At 36.5% G+C, this 18,913-nt stretch overlaps 1 protein-coding gene across 6 annotated transcripts in view; it reads left to right on the forward strand.

Moving 5' to 3' along the window:
* Positions 1-18,913, forward strand: part of SLC4A4 (solute carrier family 4 member 4) — a 509,200-nt gene that overhangs the window by 387,317 nt on the left and 102,970 nt on the right. For all 6 annotated transcript variants that reach the window (XM_030818970.1, XM_030818971.1, XM_030818972.1 and 3 more), the window contains 3 exons: positions 553-666; positions 2,875-3,049; positions 15,757-15,890. In XM_030818970.1, coding sequence (XP_030674830.1) covers positions 553-666; positions 2,875-3,049; positions 15,757-15,890 — 423 coding nt within the window. The remainder of the gene's footprint in view (positions 1-552; positions 667-2,874; positions 3,050-15,756; positions 15,891-18,913) is intronic.

Consider the following 18,913-nt stretch of genomic DNA (forward strand, 5'->3'; position numbering starts at 1 on the left):
CTAATATTTTCAGGTTCCTGTTTAACTTGATGTATTTTCTCAAATGGATCACTTATGTGCCTTGGTTTCACATTTCCTTGGCATTGTAAAATAAATGTTATGTGATATGATGTTCTTTAGTTATTATAAATTGGAGATCTCAGATTACTACATGGGAATGTTTCACAGACATGCTTTGGGGATGTTTTGGGGACTCCCTGTATATCTAGAAACATAAATTTACTGAAGATGAGTCTTTGTAGATGTACATGGTTAAGAAATTGGGTAAAATAGTTGAAGAGGAACAATTTTCTAGAAATCTATTTTTTCCCAGTTGAAACAGTTTCCCTCTTTTAAGACATACAGTTCATTCAACTTTCCTATTCATCCAGTCATTTGTATTGGTTCTAAATGTAACACTTAAAGAATTGTCTGTTAGATAGCAGAAAGAAATAACAGTCTTTCACCTTAAGGGTTTTCACTCCATCTCTCCGTTAGCCAGAGCATGATACAGCTAAGAAGCAAATGAATAAAATAAACTAATATACTCTTGGGCTCTGTTGTCTTGCTTAGAAAGAATATGTACTCAGGTGGAGAGAATGTTCAGATGAATGGGGATACACCCCATGATGGAGGTCACGGAGGAGGCGGACATGGGGATTGTGAAGAACTGCAGCGAACTGGACGGTAACTGACAGTTTCCTTTGCCATTCATGATGAGGTTCTCCTTAAATGTAAATTTCCCTTCATCTATCAACATATTATTCACTAGTTTGTTCATCTGTTCAGCCAACAAATATTTACGGTATACCTATTTGTCACAGGCACTGGGAATATAGCAGTGAATTAAATGATACTGTATTCCCATAAGGATCTTATATTGTAGTGATAAGACATAAGCAGTAAGTGAATAAGTAAATGTGGTGACGGTTTTATGAGGAAAATTAAGGCAGAAGTAGGGACTTTGAGGATGGGAGTATTGTATTCCAATTTTAGATGAGAGTGGTCAGAGAAGGCCTTACAGAGAATGGCAACGTTTGAAGAAAGTGCTACCGGAGGTGGGAGACAGACCATGTGGGTGTGGTGGGTGTGGTGGGTGTGTGGAGGTGGGCTGCAACAGAGTGCCTGGTGTGTGGCAGGGCTGGCACCAAAGCCAGCGAGACTAGAGGGGAATGACTGAGGGCGTGTTAGGGTCAGAGAGATGACAGAGGACTGACGATGTACCAGCCTTCACCTCTTGGCTTTCATAATTCTATTTCTCACCTGTATGTGTATTCAAAAGTGAGTAACGTGATATAGGAATGAGCTCTCACTGTTCTACCTCTTTAGCCTATAATTGGAAATTCAGGTTTCCTAAATTGCTTCAGCTAATTTCTTTCCATGATAACTCTTCCTTCCCTACCATTAGATTCTTCCTTTTATTGGATGTTAAGTAAAATTTTAAGTGGGATACTTATTTTATGAAGATATGGCTTTTTAAAAACACTGCAGTGTTTTTGAACGTGAAAAGATATGTCATTATAATATGCAATTGAATCTGAATGAAATGAAGTTATTTCGTTCTCCTGATGACCCACTTGGATTTCTCTCCCAAATTAACAGGCTATTATTCCTCTCTCCTTTATTCTCAAAGGATAGAGAACATAAAATCTTCTCTCCTCTCCTCCCCAACCTTTTTTTGAATAGTTTTTTGTTAAATATTTCCATTAGGAATACCCTTTTCTTTTTTTACAGACATGAGTTCTGGGATTTAATTTTTAATTTAATCAGAATGTATTTCATTCTTTTATATTTCATCTTTGCTAAACTAATTGAGAGTCTGTAATATGCCTGGTACCATGCACAGCCCTGTGCATACTAAGAAAACTGAAGCAGGGCACTGAGTGCGGCTAAGGTCCAGTGGGTGTGCAGACAAATAGATGGATAATCCTAATAAAATGTAATAGCAAGAGTGGAAATATGAACTGTAAGTGCAAGGTCAAGACTTCGGAGAGCTGTTGAGCTTCAGAATAGGGCATTCTAGGCAGAAGCCCTGGGGAAGACTGAGGTTTGAGGCTTGGTTGAGAGGGTGAGTAGACTGATGTGCAAGTCACTCAACTGACCTGATGACACTTGTCATGGGGCTCAGCTGCATTTCCTCCCATCACACACCTCCATGGCTTCCTCCCTTAGTTCCTTCAGGTCCTTACCCTAAAGTCACCTTCTTGGAGACCTGTTCTGGCCACTCTATCTAAAATTTCAACCACCTTTTCTCCAGTACTACATAATGCTCTTTCCCATTTAATTTTTCTCTTGATTTTTATCACTATGTGTTGCATTTATTCATTTATTGTCTGCCTCCTTTTGGTCCCCAGAATAAACTCCACGAAAGCAGAGGTTTTTTGACGCATGTTGTTCACTGTTGTGTCCTCAGCACTCAGAGGAGTGCCAGAGTGTGGGCATATCGCAGGTGCTCAGTAGCATTTATTGAAGATGAAAGAATGAATGATGAATAAACGAGTGAGTGAATGAATGAATGAATGAATGTGTGAATGAGGGTGGAAAGGGTACTATGGCAAGATGATGAAGGGCCTTTATATGATCTGCTCGCATATTTGGACGTTTTTCTCTAGGCAATGAAAAATTTTAAAGTATTTACACAGTTCACTCTTTTCTAAAGACCAACTGGCTGGTCTTCAAGAAATGTGACACCTAAGTTGGTGACCCAAAAAGAAAGAGATAGAAGAAAATTTATTCCTTTATAGTTTTCTGGTTTCATCATAAGTGGTTAAGTAGTATCTTGTCACTGATTCAAGCATTTTAAATATGTTGTGTTTGATTTAATGAGTTATCTCTTGATTAATTTGATGGTAATTTACTTTACATTTTGTGGATGTTTGCATTCTCTCTGCCCAGGTTCTGTGGTGGACTAATTAAAGACATAAAGAGGAAAGTGCCATTTTTTGCCAGTGATTTTTATGATGCTTTAAATATTCAAGCTCTTTCGGCAATTCTCTTCATTTATCTGGCAACTGTAACTAATGCTATCACTTTTGGAGGACTGCTTGGGGATGCCACTGACAACATGCAGGTGGGTATGGTTTTGAGGAGGACACAAATAGTACAGCCCAGATTGCCTTCCTCACCCCTACAGCTCAGTTAGAAGCAGATGGCCTTTCAGTTACTCAGCGTGATTTTCTTTCTTTTGCTGGATGCTGCATTTTACTTTGCTTCTGGCCTGCTGCTGTATTTCCAGCATTTTAGTAATTATAAAAATAGCTCGATGAAATCTGGCTTGAGTCACAAGTAGGGAAAGGAAGGGAAGGAAATGAGGATATACAATTCTATTTGGGCAAAAGCATATCAGCTGCTTTAATCTTGTACAGTGCACAAGGTTTAGATCTTCTACTACTTTGACTATGTGGAACATATTCTGTTAAACTTGATGATTACACTTTCTTCAGGAATGTATGATTAGCTTAATTTTACACACGAGCAAATAGCATCATACCATTGAGTGATTTGCTCAAAGTTGGGTTTGCATGTTTACCAGTATAATTTGGTTTTAATGAATACAGGCTAACAATTATGTCTCCTGTAGGTGGACCTGATTCTCATTAAGCTGTAACGACTCTGGCTTCACTTATTTTGTATGATTAATTGTAACCACAATTAGTTGGTTACTTCTCAGATAGCATTACCTTCCTTTGGCAACAATGATAGCTAAAGTTTTGGTGATAGAAAAGATGTGTTTGATTCCCTCCTCCAACCAGAAAAGTATGTCCAAAACTACTTTTAGTTGATCCAATCATTTGAAAAAAAGCTATTGTGCTAGGTGATGAATACAAGTAGTGAATGAAGTTATATTCCTATGAAAAGGACCAGATTGAAGCCCTTTTCACACTTTTCCTTCCACTTTACTATATATTACTGTATAACCTATGTGGTATTCATAAGTGATGCCAGCCAGCTTATTTTTTTTTAAATGCAGCTGATTCCATAGGATTGCTTTTTTTCTACTTTGGTTTTCTTTCCTGGGCACATGCATATTTTAGATTTTTGTCTAAATACAAAAATACTATGGAGATTATAACATCTGTGTTGACCTAAGTAAAAAGGGAGAAATACAATTGTATTTTAGTTTGTCAAGTGCAGTTTTATCTTTTAGTTCTTATCTAGTACTGCATAGCATGTTACCTCAAAACTTAGAGGCTTGAAACAACCATTTTATTACTCTTTCATGGTTTGGATGGTGGGTTGGCTCAGCTGAGTGGTTCTCTTTGGTCCCTCATACACTTGCAGTCAGATGGCAGCAGAGGTGGAGGTCACACAGCAGCTTCTTTACTCATGTGTTGGTGCCTAAGCTAGGATGTCCAGAATATTTGGGGTCTGGATACTCTCCACACGACTTCTCCACATAGCTAACTTGGGCTTTCTCACAGTGGGGGGACTGTGATGATGTCTAAGAACTCATACTCCATCAGAAAGAGGCAGTTGCCACTCAGCTTTGCTTTTTCCCACATAAATGTGTACCCAGTATTGCTTCATTTTCTGATCTTCAAAGAGAGGCTGAAAATTCTGATTCTTAGTGAAACCAGTGATTTTTAAATATTGGCAACTGATTAGCATTTTAGAAAATAACATCGTGCTGGTCAAAGAACACATATCTCTGTGTTACCAGTGAGAGATCTGCAGCATGGGTTATAAGAACCAACTCTAATAGGACATAGAGATGAAACAGAGCATGTTTTTCTCCTTTTCCCTCATTTGTAAGACAAAAATGAATACATTAAATTGTAGTAGTGATGTCAGTAATAGAATTTTTATAAAATTTGATCTATATCCAAGTTGGGCAGCTATTCTTCATCTAAATGACAGCATAAAGATAACTAAAACAGATCGTTCAAGGAAAAAAATGGAGAAGATGGCACTGGGGAAACACCCTACGGCCAGCTTGAAGAAGTTAATACAGGCAACCACATGTTAAGAAAATAGAAGAAAGCTGTGATTTTGAGAGGGCGGTAAGAACAAAACTGTCTTCCGTCTGTCAGAATGTATAGAGACTTTCTTGTGTTGTGCAGATAATTTTTAAACATTTTTTGGATGGACATTCTCATTGAGATGGGGACATTGCAGTATTGCCTATGTGTATTAGTTTATTGCCTTTTTTGAATTGAATTGTAATTCTTTGCAACCTCATAAGACTTGACTTTACAATGTTGCATCTGACTGTAGAGAAGAAGTCTGTTCAGATCTGTTTTGATCTCTCCTAGATGGATGAACTTCTATACGAGTAGGTTTTGGGAAAGTAGAGCACTCTATTATGTAACATACATAGTTAATTGGTATTTTTCTCCTCTGTGATATATGACCTGGGAAAGGCCTTGCTGGTGGAATTAGCTATTTTCTATGTTCTAAAGATTTCAGGAGAAACGTAAATACTTTCAGTGCTTCAGGATGTGAAGTAGTCTACTAAAATAACCATTTGCTGGATGTGACTGCTGGGAGTTGACTTTCAAATTTATGGGGAAATTTTCCAGATGCAATTTGATTATTTTATTAATAGATTTTGTAACCTCCATTGATAATTTCACTGAAACTGTGGATGGATTGTTTGAAAATACTGAAGAACATATTTTTCACTCTCTTCTGGAGCTTTTTTCCTTCAAGAAACATATTGGCAATGTCTTTCTCCTAGACTGCAATTTGATACATCTAGAAATCACAGTAAGTGGCAAAGACACTGAAAAAGAGGGATAGAAAATTAATGACTATTAATTTAAATTCGTTGAACCAAAACTTAACAAATATTAATAGTTTTATATATTTTAAGGACTAGGGAGTAAGGTGATTTAATGTGGAATATAAGGTGGAAGATAATCTCTTGATTGAAAGAATGTGTACTTTACCGCACAAAATTTTTGACTTTCTGGCAGGAGAAGTCTTCTTGACCTGGGACCAGGATAAGAAAATATTTTATGAATTTGGTGCTAAGGCCCAGGTCATTTTACAGGTCTATGGCAGAAGTTGATTCATTCCTTGCAAGTACTTATGGAGTGTCTACTATTTGTTTGACACTGTTTTAAGTGCTGGAGATAAAGATAGATGAGCAAAATAGACAGGAATTCCAATTTTGAATCCCAGTTATAGTGTAGGGTGTTGATGAAAACAGTTTTTTTCAGTTACCCCAAAGAGATACCAGTAGTGGGGTGTAGTGAGCGTATTTAGGGGATGAAGTCCTCTGGCTTCACTTGCTTTTCTAAACAGTAGACCAAGACTAAGCAGAAAAGCATTGGCAGAGCCTGAAATAATCTGCAGTTATGTCACATGCCTTCATAAATGTGGCAGTGGGTTATTCACAAAAGCACAGGCAGCTCAAATGAGTCAACTGAGAACAGTGTCCTTGCTTTTAAAGGCAGACAACTCAGAGATGGTTCACATAGGGCCTTTATTGTCAGGCTACAAATAGACATGGGTGCTGGGTAGAAACGTGTTGTGAAAACATAGATGAGTCACTGCATGGCTGTTGTCTAAGCAAACTCTTCTGCCAGCTTCTGTTCAGAAGGTCTTGCCTGCTTGAAGCATTTATCTTAGAGCATATATATACACATATATAATTAGAAGTGATTATTTTGGGAGCTATGTAGATTATTTCCCATGAAATTATGTTCAGAATAGAACAGTTGAGACTACAGTGACTCTAAGTACAATCATACAGTTATAACGCTGACATAGATGATTGCATGAATTCACTAGATTGGCGTACACATTTTGCCCATTAGGCTGCTCTGAGAGAACTCTGGGACTTACAGAATGGGTATTCACAAATTTCTTGTTAAATGTCAGCAGTAAACTTTAGCTAGGGCTTCTTTGAGTAACTGAACCACTCAGCCAAGAGTTGACCTTACATTCATCTGAGATGCAACCCTGGCTTGTGACTGTTTCCTTTTTTTATAGTACAGCAATGGAGGACTAGAACATAAGCTTTCTGAAGTCCGAGAATTATGCAACACTCCTATTTTCCTTTTCTTATAGTAAGTCCCATAGTAATGCTCTGGTCTCCTTGCCATATTGTCAGGTAAACAAAGACTTTTCAGCCTTACCATCCTAAAGAACGTGTCCCCTTCATAACTAAACTCTCTGTAACCATGCTTGCCAACTCACTGCATTATTGCAGTCATTCCTCGATATCAGCAGAGGATTGGTTCCAGGACCCCCTTTCCTCCCATGGATACCAAAATTCATCGAGGTGCAAATCTCTTTTACAAAATGGAGTACTATTTGTGTAGTACCTTTGCACATCCATATACTTTAAATTATCTCTAGGTTACTTATAATGCCTAATACAATGCAAATACTATGAAATACGTTATACTATATTTTAAATTTTGTATTAGCATTTATTGTTATATTGTTATGTTTTATTTTTATTTTTTCCTATTTTTGATCAGCAGTTGGTTGAATCCACTGATGTGGAACCGATTCATATGGATGGGCCAATTCATTTGGTTGCCAAACAAATATACTGCTCAATTCATTTAGCTACTTCTAATTAAATTGTTAAATGTCAGCATATAAATGTATTTCAGTAGAATTTATTACTACTATTGGTTTTTCATTCAAAGTACTGTCTGAATGGAACCTATGCAAATTAAATCAACAAATATTTATGGATTACTTAGTCTATGGGCAAGATATATAAGGAATAATTTTTGATACCTTGTGACGTCTTATATTATTTAAAAAATTGTTCCTTTTAGTGTTATGAAATACAGAAAAGTATTTTAATTTAAACCTACATTGTTGATTGTGAATGAATAAGCACAGTCTAGAGTGAAGACTGAGTGAAGAAAGTAATTTTAATTTTTTTCCAGGAGTAAATATAATCCTATTTTCACAAACCTTTCAGCAAAAGAATACAGTAAGATTTTTAGATTCTGTGAATTTTGTGATATTTCTGGAGCTTAACAGAGCACATTTTAAGGGAACTTGTCTCATAATAAGGAACATTTATAGTTGCCATCTCCAAATTTGAGACTTTATTTTAGCATAAAGCTGTGCTGAGAATATTTAATCAATCTGCTTAAGTTGGAACTATATCATTTCTTATTCACATGTGATATTCCTTGATAAGATAGACAAATCTTTACAAAGCCTTTTATGTGTAATTTACAACAGCAAGATTAAAGCAAATTGGTAATTGCTTTACTGTATTGAGAATTGTGCAAGAATTTCAGTTTAGCTGAGTATTGTACTTTGGCACCAAAATGCATTTCCTCCTTGAAGTGAAAATATAAGGTGATGTTAATCTACACTATCAACATATTCCAGTTTCAAAATTAGGTAGAGATTATCTGTTGGAATGACACAATTTTGGTAGGTAAAAATAAATAGACATATTTAGTGACAAAATAAGGATTCTGCATTACCTGGTTGCCTTTAAAACATTAGCTATTTCTTCTTTAAAGAAACTTTAAATAATGTGCTTTGCTTCATGGGCAAGTTGCGCATTAAATCCTGTTTGACTGAGATTAAGTAATGTGTATTCGGTGGGTTTTTTGATTTGAAAGACCTTTGTCACCCTATTTTCTTGGTGATCAGAAAATGATAGTGATTTAGGCAGGGATGTGGGGAGTCTCAACTGATGCTAAATTCTAATTCTTATTTTGTGTTTGACTTGCAACTGTTTTGAGAATAAGATATAATTATGTATTGTAGAAAATTCCAAAAATCCAAAAAAATTATGTAGAAGGTAATTTTGCCCTTAAACCCATCAACCAGAATTAATCATTATTAACATAGTCATGAACATTTTCCCATGCATCTTAAAATTCATGTGTATACAGATAGATTGACATATAGGATGCTGTTACATAACTTTAGTATTTCATGGATGTCTTTCCACTTAAGTATGAATATTTAACATCATTTTTAATGACCACATATATTTATACACATGATGCATGTGCTATTACTATAACAGAGCCCCTCTTAGTGGACTTTTAGTTTTTCCCAGTTTTTTATAAACAAAAAAATGTAGGTGATTAACTACATGTTTATTATTTGTGATTACCTTCCTAGGGCAAATTTCTAGCAGAATGATTGCAGGATGTGCTCATTTTATTTTTTGAGATTTGTTTCAAGTACACTACACAAGGCTGTATCAGTTCATACGTCTTCCAATAACGGACAAGGATTCCACTTGCTTATACCCTTGTGAAAACAGAATTTTGTCCCATATTCTCATTTTTGTCATTCTGTGGGTTGAAAAATAATGGTTCATTTTTTATTTAATTCTAATTTCTTTGATTACTTAGTGAGGGTGAATCTCCTTTCACATTTTTATTGATTGTCTATACTTCTTTATACCTGTATCATTGGTATATTTTCCTTTTGGGGCATTTAGGGTTTTTTTCATTGCCGTATGAGAACTCTTTGTATAATAAGGATATTTTCTCTTTGCTTGTGAGAAATATTACAAAATATATTTTTCTTAGGGTTACCATATGTCTTTTAACCTTATTTATGATTTCTTTGCTGTATAGATCTTAATTTTTATGTAGACAAAATTGTCAATTTTTTAATAGTTTCTTCTTTTCATGATATATTTAGAGAGGTTTTCCCTACCCCAAGATTAAAGAAATATTTACCCACATATTTTAGTTCTGTTCTGTTTTCGTTTACATTTTTTATCCATCTGGAATTCGTTTTTGTGTAAGGTTATACTGGCCTAATGTTTCTGATCTAGATACATATTCACAGCTCTTCAAACAAAAAAAATATTAGAAAGCCCTCCATGTCTTGCTCATCCAGTCTATTAGACTTGGAACTCTTGGTAAGATTTTTGGCTCATACTTTTCTTCAAGCAGGGAAATAATTCGTCTTTCAAGTCTTGCCTTTTTTTCATTTCCTGCTGGGCATTGTAAACAGAAATCCTTGCTTATGACGACAAAGTACTTTAGGCAGAGTGGGTGGCAATAAGGATTTGGCAGCTGTGATCTGTCAGGACAGAAGTCACTGATTTATTGGCTGTAGCTACACAGGGGAAATAAAAAATGAGGGTTGTATATCCAGTCTCCTTCCCCAGTGTAAATGAATGGTCTGTGTGACCAATCGTTACTGCTATTCTGAAGGAGAAGGGGAGGTACATCTCACATTTGGGGCACATGGGAATCACTTGGGGAACTTAAAAAAATACTGAATCCCTAGGCATTATCTTCATTGGTTCTGATTTAATTGTCTAGGGTGGAAATAGTCAGTATTTTTTTTATTAAAAAATCTCCTGAGATGACTCTTATGTGACCCAAATTTGCTTTAGATACTTGAATCATTTCTCCACTTATTTTTGATCATGTGGTTTGTCTTATGCTGGTGACCTGACATCAAAACTCATATAGGTAATTCCGCTCTGACTGCTTATTTCCAGTGGCATTGGGCTACCTCATAATTCTTGACTAAACTTTAGTTTCAAAGGCTTATCTAGCAAAATTTAATTTTATTATTTATTATTCAATATGCTGCAGAGTTCCTTATGAGCACCACCAAAAAGACTGGCATTTCTTTTTACTGTTATAAACAAAAAAATTTCTAAAGCCTGAAACACGACAGTAATGTTGGTAAATGCTTTATCATTTGATGCCACCTTTATTTTCCATACTTTAGTGGGTGGAAAATTGTCAAAAAAAATAGAAAACTTTTTGTTTTCCTAGGCCGTTCTGCCACTTTTCTCCTTAGCCTTTTTTCCCCTTCTGTTATTGTCACTCACAGGGTTATAATTATTAATCCAAATAATAAAGTCCTTAATAAAAAGGACATAAAACAACAAAAGTCACTTTTTATTGTTATATGAAGAAACCAAATTGCGATAAAGTCCAAGTTGACAGCATAGATTTCTAATAATGTTTTATCATCTTGAATGTGCTTGCTTTGACTTTGCCATGACAGGTGTTGGTGGCCTTGGCAGCCCTTGTCCCAAGTTGCTGAAAGACATAAAATGCTGGTATTACAAATCGTGGTTGGCTTTTAATTTTTTTTAGAATCTTGCTCCTATGGTCTGATTTCTTTTAGTAAAAAATATGTTTTACTATTCTGGGACTTCTCCTAATTTCTTGACTTTAAAAAACATGGGCCAAACACAGGCCATCCTTGGTTTAATTTTATACCCTAATACAAGCTGAAAAATATTCACAAATGTTTTTGGATATCGATTTTGACTTCACTGCTGTAAAGTAAAACAAGCTATTTTGTTTATTATCATTGACTTGCATGTGACGCAAAGGAATGGAAAGAAGTGGCTCTTAATGGCCATAGTGTTGCCGCCTAAGACTTCTGTTGATTTAAAATTTACTCTGGGAAATACTGTAGAGCTAAAGAGCCTTTTTTTACCTGTTTCTTCTGAAGACTATTTTTTATCTTTTCACATCACTTCTTTTGAATTTCTTTTTATCTCCTTTGTCTCTTAAAGGAAAGAGAAATAATATTTTTTTTTAAATTTTTTTTTTTTTTTTTTTGAGACTGTTGCCCAGGCTGGAGTGGTGTGGCATGATCTCAGCTCACTGCAACCTCTGCCTCCTGGGTTCAAGCGATTCTCCTGCCTCAGCCTCCTGAGTAGCTGGGACTACAGGTGTGCATGGCTAATTTTTGTGTTTTTAGTAGAGACAGAGTATCTCCACGTTGGCCAGGCTGGTCTCAAACTCCTGATCTCAGGTGATCTGTCCACCTGAGCCTCCCAAAGTGCTGGGATTACAGGCGTGAGCCACCACGCCCAGCCGTCATCTAATATTTAAATAAGTACAGTACACATATGGTTGCCATGTATTGAAAAGGTTTTTATCAGTCAGAGACTATGCTAAGCACCTTACATACATTATGTATCTAATGTGCATACTAACTCCAGAAAGCATAGGTAGGTTAAATAACTTGCTTAAAGTCATTGATGTAGGAAATAATATGGTATAGATGTCAATCTGGGATTGTCTGACTCCAGAGTCCGGTGCTCTACTATAGCATCTTAATTTTTCCTCTCCATAAAAATACTGAAATTTACTGAGGTGAAGTGACATTTCTAAGACCATCAGCTCTTTTTGGCAGAACGGAGCTTAGACTGCAGATTTCTGACTGCCAGTTGTTTGCTCTTTGTGCTGTTCCACGGTGGTGTCACATGATCAGAAGTGGAATAAAATGAAAGCCCAACCAAAATGGACTAGAGCACTTTGTGGCATCCTGTTACTCCACACCTCAGAGCTTAGCTGTCTGCAGCCTCATAAATTGCTAGGGAATTTGTTCCTCCGAGAAATCAGGTGTAGAAATGCCTTTATGAGTTATGGCTTTTAAAAATACACATATCCACACATTGTTTTCCTTTTTGTATTAGTGAACACTGAATATAATAAATCAGAAAAGAGGTTTCTGATAGTTCACCTTATAAATTGCTTTAAACTTTACAGTTAAACTACAGTTATTCACTACATATTATTTTTTAAATTTCTGTATTGTGAAGAGGAAGATGTCAAATAGTTCTTTTCTCAGAAATACTGGAAACATCTCTAAGTTTAAGCAAGTTTCCAGTGCAGTGTGTATAATAAATCACCTGTCTCTGTTTCAAGATTGTCAGCAACAGAATGGAAACTGTAGCACTTACCAAAGGATCAAGTACTGAAATAAAAATAATCTGCCTTTTAACAGTCATATGGCTTCCATAAATCAAAGTGGTTTTCTGGAAGAAATTGGTTGTTATCTTTACGGAATGAGCAACAATGCCTGTTGACCTTTGATAAGTGGAACCTAGAGTGTCATTTGGGTCTTGCTTCTTGGTTCCTTTAGCAGTTGCTGAGTGCCTACAGACCACATGCAGAGATGGTGGATAGCATGATGAGAGAAAGAGAAACATGGATGATGCCGGAAGACCCTGTTCTTATCCTCCCCAAGATTAATAGCTATGTCAAATCAAGTAGAGAATGCAAAAATCTCTTCTTTTGTACTGCTCTTTTCCCCTTTATATTCTCCCTTACACTCAGTGAGTGCTGTTTTGATCCATAGTAGTGATGAGAAATGTCACTCCTTGCTTGATAAAGAATGTTGTAGTATATCTGCCTATCACATGCACCCAGAGTGTAGCTTGTCCTGCCACAGGAAGCATTCAAGCTTCTACCTTTCATCTTATTCATACACTGATGTAAGATGTAAAAAAAGAAAGATAAATTATAAAGACATAGCCCACTGTCTATGCACAAGGGTTGAAATTCCAGTCTGTGGTACACCTTTTATCCTTACCAGGGGTGAAGTCTTGTTGGGCAAGTACATACACTAAAGACCCAAAGACTTGTTGTGTCACATTGAATGTGAGTTTGTTCATATCACTTAACTCCCTTGAATCTCCATGTCTGAATGTTTAAGAAATCAAGGCAAATGCTATTTGTTGGCCTAGGATAACCCTTTTCTGTCTTCTCTGCATAAATACATCTTGGTTCTGCTGCCCTTCCTTGTTATTCTGGTTTCTGTCCCTGTGAGGAAGAATGAGCAAGATAGTCTGTCTACGGAATGGCTGTAAATAATGAGATGGTACCCTTCAGCCATGTGCTGGACCTACATCCATGTAAATGGAAGTCCTTATGAGAACTTCCTGCCAGGCTTCAAACCTAGATTTCTGTATGAACTGGAGTTGTTCTGGATTGTTTCAGAGTGTGTGCATTTGCCGTGAGAGAAGCCAATCTTACTACTTAATTGTCAACTCTTGTTTTTTTATCCACCATCATCCCAACTCCATTTTTATCTAGTGCTGCTCTAAAGGATTTTCATTTGTTTTCTGAATTGAATTCCACCCTTAAAATGGGAGGATGTGCTATTGCAATGTCAGTCTATGGAGAATGTTGCTGTCTCTGAAGTAGTGTTGTAAGAAATATTTTGAGTAATTATTGTAATAATGGTCTCCTAATCTTTTGAGTGGCACTTACTGTGTAAGTTTTGTAAGTTGATTTAAAAAACAATTTCTTCATAATCATTTTATATATATTGTATTTTCTTTAAAAATGATAAGTGAATGAGAAGTTGCTGGAGAACTTTTGGGACAGTGGTAAGAGGTGACCTAGTGAGGTTGACAGATGGATAGGTTAACTCGGAGGTTGAGGGTCACAGGAATTGACTGAGGGACACTGCAGATTCCCCAGAAATCCACTCTGCTCCAGTCGGGGGGTCGTTTCAATTAAAAGGCTTATTTTATGTGGCATAAATCATACTTCTAAGAACAGGTAATTTATTGTTTAATTGAAGAGAGAACTCTTCTTATACCAAGAGATCACATGATTTTGCTCCACTGTTTTATCTACCACTGAATATATTATCGTGTCCTTTAAAGCTATAGAATTTCTTTACTCATTTGAAAATGTTTTATTTTGCAAGTTTTAATATTCAGATTTATAGCTTCATGTATGAATAAAGGGTTTCTGTTATCTTTTTATGTTTAAAAATCACGTCTTCATAAAATATTATTTTATGTCTACAAAAGAACCTTCCTACAAATACACATGTGCTTGTCTATAGGTTGGTGCAAAAGTAATCGCGGTTTTTGCCATTATTTTAATTATTTTAATGGCAAAAACTGCGATAACTTTTGCACCAACCTAACTACTAACTAAACTAATAACTAAAGTTTGAAATAATGAAAAATATAGGAAACAGGCTAGTTTGTCATCCTTGAAAGCATTGGTCCTGAGTGACGTGATTAGGAAAGTGAGGATGGTTTTGTAAGTCAGTGGAGCTTGTTGACACATCACCTTTGTTTTTATTATGCTAAAGGAAAATAATGGGTTGATTTCCAGAGATGTAACTAAAAGGAAATGTGGCCATAAAAGACTACTTATTTATGTTCTAGCACATATATTTTCTGTAGAAATAGTTAATTGAAGCTCTTCTATAAGTTTACATTGGACGATGAAAATGTAATGAGAATGTCTTTTGAAATTGGTGTGTTAGAAATTGCAGGATGGAGGACAAATCACTTTTTTGGTCCCCTTTGTGCCCCTCTCTATTTCAAAGGTGTGTCTCTAGGAAAAAAATAGCTTTTGTACATAAAAGAGAGCTACTTATAAGTGCCTACTATGTGCAAGGCGAAATCAGGCTAAACACTGAAAGGAACCACAAAGAGGAAAATGCCACCGAAAATACCAAGTCACTTCTAACCATTTGATTTTGATGTGTAGAAGCTTCAGTTAGTATTTTAGTAAGGATCAGAGCCACCTTTTGCCTTCTACACACCAGCCATCATAGTAATTATAGTGCTTTAGAGCAGGTCGACCCTTGGAGTAGGGAACCATGACTAAATTGTACTTAAGGTGAAATAAATGGTGGCAATATGCATATTGGTAAAAGACTTTGTTCTTCATTTTTTTTTTTTTTTTTTTTGAGACGTTGTCTTTCTCTGTTGCCCAGGCTGGAGTGCAGTGGCGCAATCTCGGCTCACTGCAAGCTCCGCCTCCCAGGTTCACGCCATTCTCCTGCCTCAGCCTCCGAGTAGCTAGGACTACAGGCGCCCGCCACCACGCCCGGCTAATTTTTTGTATTTTTAGTAGAGACGGGGTTTCACCGTGGTCTTGATCTCCTGACCTTGTGATCCGCCCACCTCGGCCTCCCAAAGTGCTGGGATTACAAGCGTGAGCCACCGTGCCCGGCCTTCTTCATTCTTGATATGTTTGCTAAGATCCTCCTAATAGTATACTCATGTGGCTTTATTTGCCTAGTGACATCACAAATGAGAAGAAAAAAGATGTGCTTCATTTAACATCTATATTTTCTTTATTTTAGGGCGTGTTGGAGAGTTTCCTGGGCACTGCTGTCTCTGGAGCCATCTTTTGCCTTTTTGCTGGTCAACCACTCACTATTCTGAGCAGCACCGGACCTGTCCTAGTTTTTGAGAGGCTTCTATTTAATTTCAGCAAGTATGTACATACATATTTAATTGCAAATTAGAATTGCTTAATTGTAGAATCTTTATAGGCTAGATAGAGCACAGAATAGTGATTAGGCAGCTCCAAGAATCACTCAGAATACTGGAATGTTCAGATGTGAGAGGTGAAAGGGCCTTAGCAATTAGGTAGTCACCACTTGTTTCAGATGTGATTCTACTGAGGCTCTTACGTTGTGTGCATCCTTGCTCCCTTCCCACTTACTCTCTTTCCCATTGTCCTGCCCTGTGCTCTAGGGGCTGATGCCTGTGGACAGCAACACCCACGCCCCTTTGCCTTCTGGCTTCCTCTTGGGTTTGGCTAATGGGGAGTACCAACAAGAGGGGGGGGGGGAAGAGAGAGAGAGAGAGAGAGAGAGAGGTCTGAGTATGTGTGCCTTTCTCCAGCTCACCATCTTTGTTTTAGCACAGCATTCTGGCAGTGCTTATCCCCAAGGACTTTAGCCCCTGTCAAGTGGCTCCTCCACCTTGACTCTAGCCCTCACCAGGCTCTGGTAGCTCTATTCCTTCCTTGGCCTTTTCAAGCCTAAAGTTAGTAGTGGCTTCCTGCGGTTGATGGTCCCTGAGTGCCTTGCCATTTGTTGTTACTTCAGAATGCCTTCTATTTCCTGCCATGATCCTGACTGACATGCTAGAGAAATTAAATTGATTAAGTTCACATCATTCAATAATGAAAGAGACCGGATGCTCTTTACTTAGTCCACTGCTCCTCACCACAGTTTCATGTTCTTAACTAAAGATAGCTTCCAAAACTCAGCTGAATAAATACCTAACATTCATTGAGAGTTGATCATGTACCAAGTATTATCCTAGGCACTTTACATGTACTAACTCATTTAATTCTTACAGCAATCCTATGAGGTAGGGACCACGTCCTGATTTATAGATGAAGAAACAAGCACAGGAACAATAAGTAAATTGCCTAATATTACATCACAAGTCATTGGTGGGGCTGGGATGTGAATTCCTGCTTTCTGACTCCAGAGTCCAAGTCTCTTCAGGAATCACTGGAAGTTTCTAATGGGCATCGCAATTATGATATCAGCATTTTCTTTTGGAAATTGATGGATCATTTTAAGAAGAGGAAACATGAGTTAAGTGAATCATCCAAGTGGCCACATTAATACACAAATAGATGCAAAATCAAATTGGGTATTCCAGCCTCTTTCTAATGTAGTTGATACCTCTAAGAGAGAATTGCCTTTACTGGCAGATCTCAATCCTTAGGTAGATTGAAGAATGTCTCATGGCCTGCTGGCACTCCTTGTCGGCATTCCCATAGTCTTACATAGTTATACATTTTTAGGATTTTAATTTTAGAATTGTCATTACCTTCATAGTACATCATGGACTTATGGACTCATATATGGCCTTTGAAAGTGTAGGTGTTATCAAAAATAGTCATAAGATGGAGGAGGAATGAGGCTTTAAAACCAGTTTTTTGAAAACAGGGTTGAGGACATCAGCAGGAGTCTTTTGAGAATGTAAAAAGTTCCAAATTTTAAGTAATGTTGTGATTTTCTGTAGGTAATTATTATTATAAATCCCTTCTCTATCATAATTCTCAGAAGAACATTGGAAAGAATTTTATTCATGTCAGTTTATAGAAAGAGTCAAACAGTTTTTATATGTTTAAGGAAACATTGTGTGAGACAAGAAAGCCTTTGTGGAAAGATTAAACAAGGATGTACTATAAACAGGAACAAACATGCACAAACTTTGCAGAAAGATTTATTGGATGAAATGTGATCAGAGCCTTAATCTACAGAAAATGTTTGCATCCCAGTTTGTTTTAAGTAATTGTGAGATACAGATTATTTCCCTTCACTAAGCAAGTTCCTTTCTCATTCTCCCTTTTTTTCATCGTAATTGGTAACATATACATAGTTCCAAGTGATTTATTTGAAAACAGTTGTAAATCAACAAGAAACATTTGAGAAGCCATGCTTTAAATACATCATTTAGTAATATGTGGCAAGCATTATTTTAATCACAATGCTATATCATTTGTTTATGTTATAGCAGCAGCAGTGATAATATTCTGTCCAGATACAAAATATTTGGGTAGATCACTATTTCCAGAAGTGTGTTTCATCAATTACTAGTCTCATTCCATGCTCCATGAAAAAAAAACTTCTGTGGTCCCAGTAAGTCTGGGAAGTGCTGTATACTATATACCCTCCTCTTGGTAATTCGCTTTAGACTTTAGCATGCAAGAGATCTGAAAATGTCCTTCAGTTAAGAACTATTTTACTTTGTCTTGCCCAGATTTTCCCCAGCGTATTTTACCACTGTTGAAGAATAGGTAGATCCTTGCTTTGTAGGTTCACTGGACTCAAACTCTGCATAATCATGGATTTATTTCTGAGGTTTTGATATTTGCCCTGTAAACTGGAGAATTATAAAGGAATATGAATGATATGCTGCCATCTCTTAAAATCAGTAATAGAAGGAAGAAAATAGCTCACAACTTTTCAAAGATACTTGTAGTTTTATTTCCCAAATTCTGCAATCTGTTTTGCATTATTTTTACACATTTTATCACAATAATAATTAGATTCCTTCTTTTTACTTGGGTGAGGAATCTGAAAGATGTTTCAGCAGTGTGTTCTAAGCTATATAAAAACTTCACAATTAAGGTTGGATTTTAATTTGTATTATTATCATTTGGTCATTCAGTATTGTTTTCCCTATATTCTTTAAACAGTTTACTTTTAAGCCTTCAAATTTTTAATTCTTCCATGATATTACTGGATGTATTTTTTTAGGGAGTTTATATTTATTTGTCAGTGGCTGAACATTAATTTCTGTAGCATATTTCAGATGTGACTTCTTCAGTTTGTCTGTATCCTTGGTTTTATGCTATTGAGAAACTATGACTCAAAATATCTAGGAACACTGAGTGGTATCATAACGATATGAATCTATTTCTTCCTTCTAATTCACCATAATTTCTTCTTTGATCTCTAATATCATTTCCTGTTGCTTTTTAAAACT

This window comes from Nomascus leucogenys, chromosome 9 (assembly GCF_006542625.1).
Source record: "Nomascus leucogenys isolate Asia chromosome 9, Asia_NLE_v1, whole genome shotgun sequence".
Lineage (NCBI taxonomy): Eukaryota > Metazoa > Chordata > Mammalia > Primates > Hylobatidae > Nomascus > Nomascus leucogenys.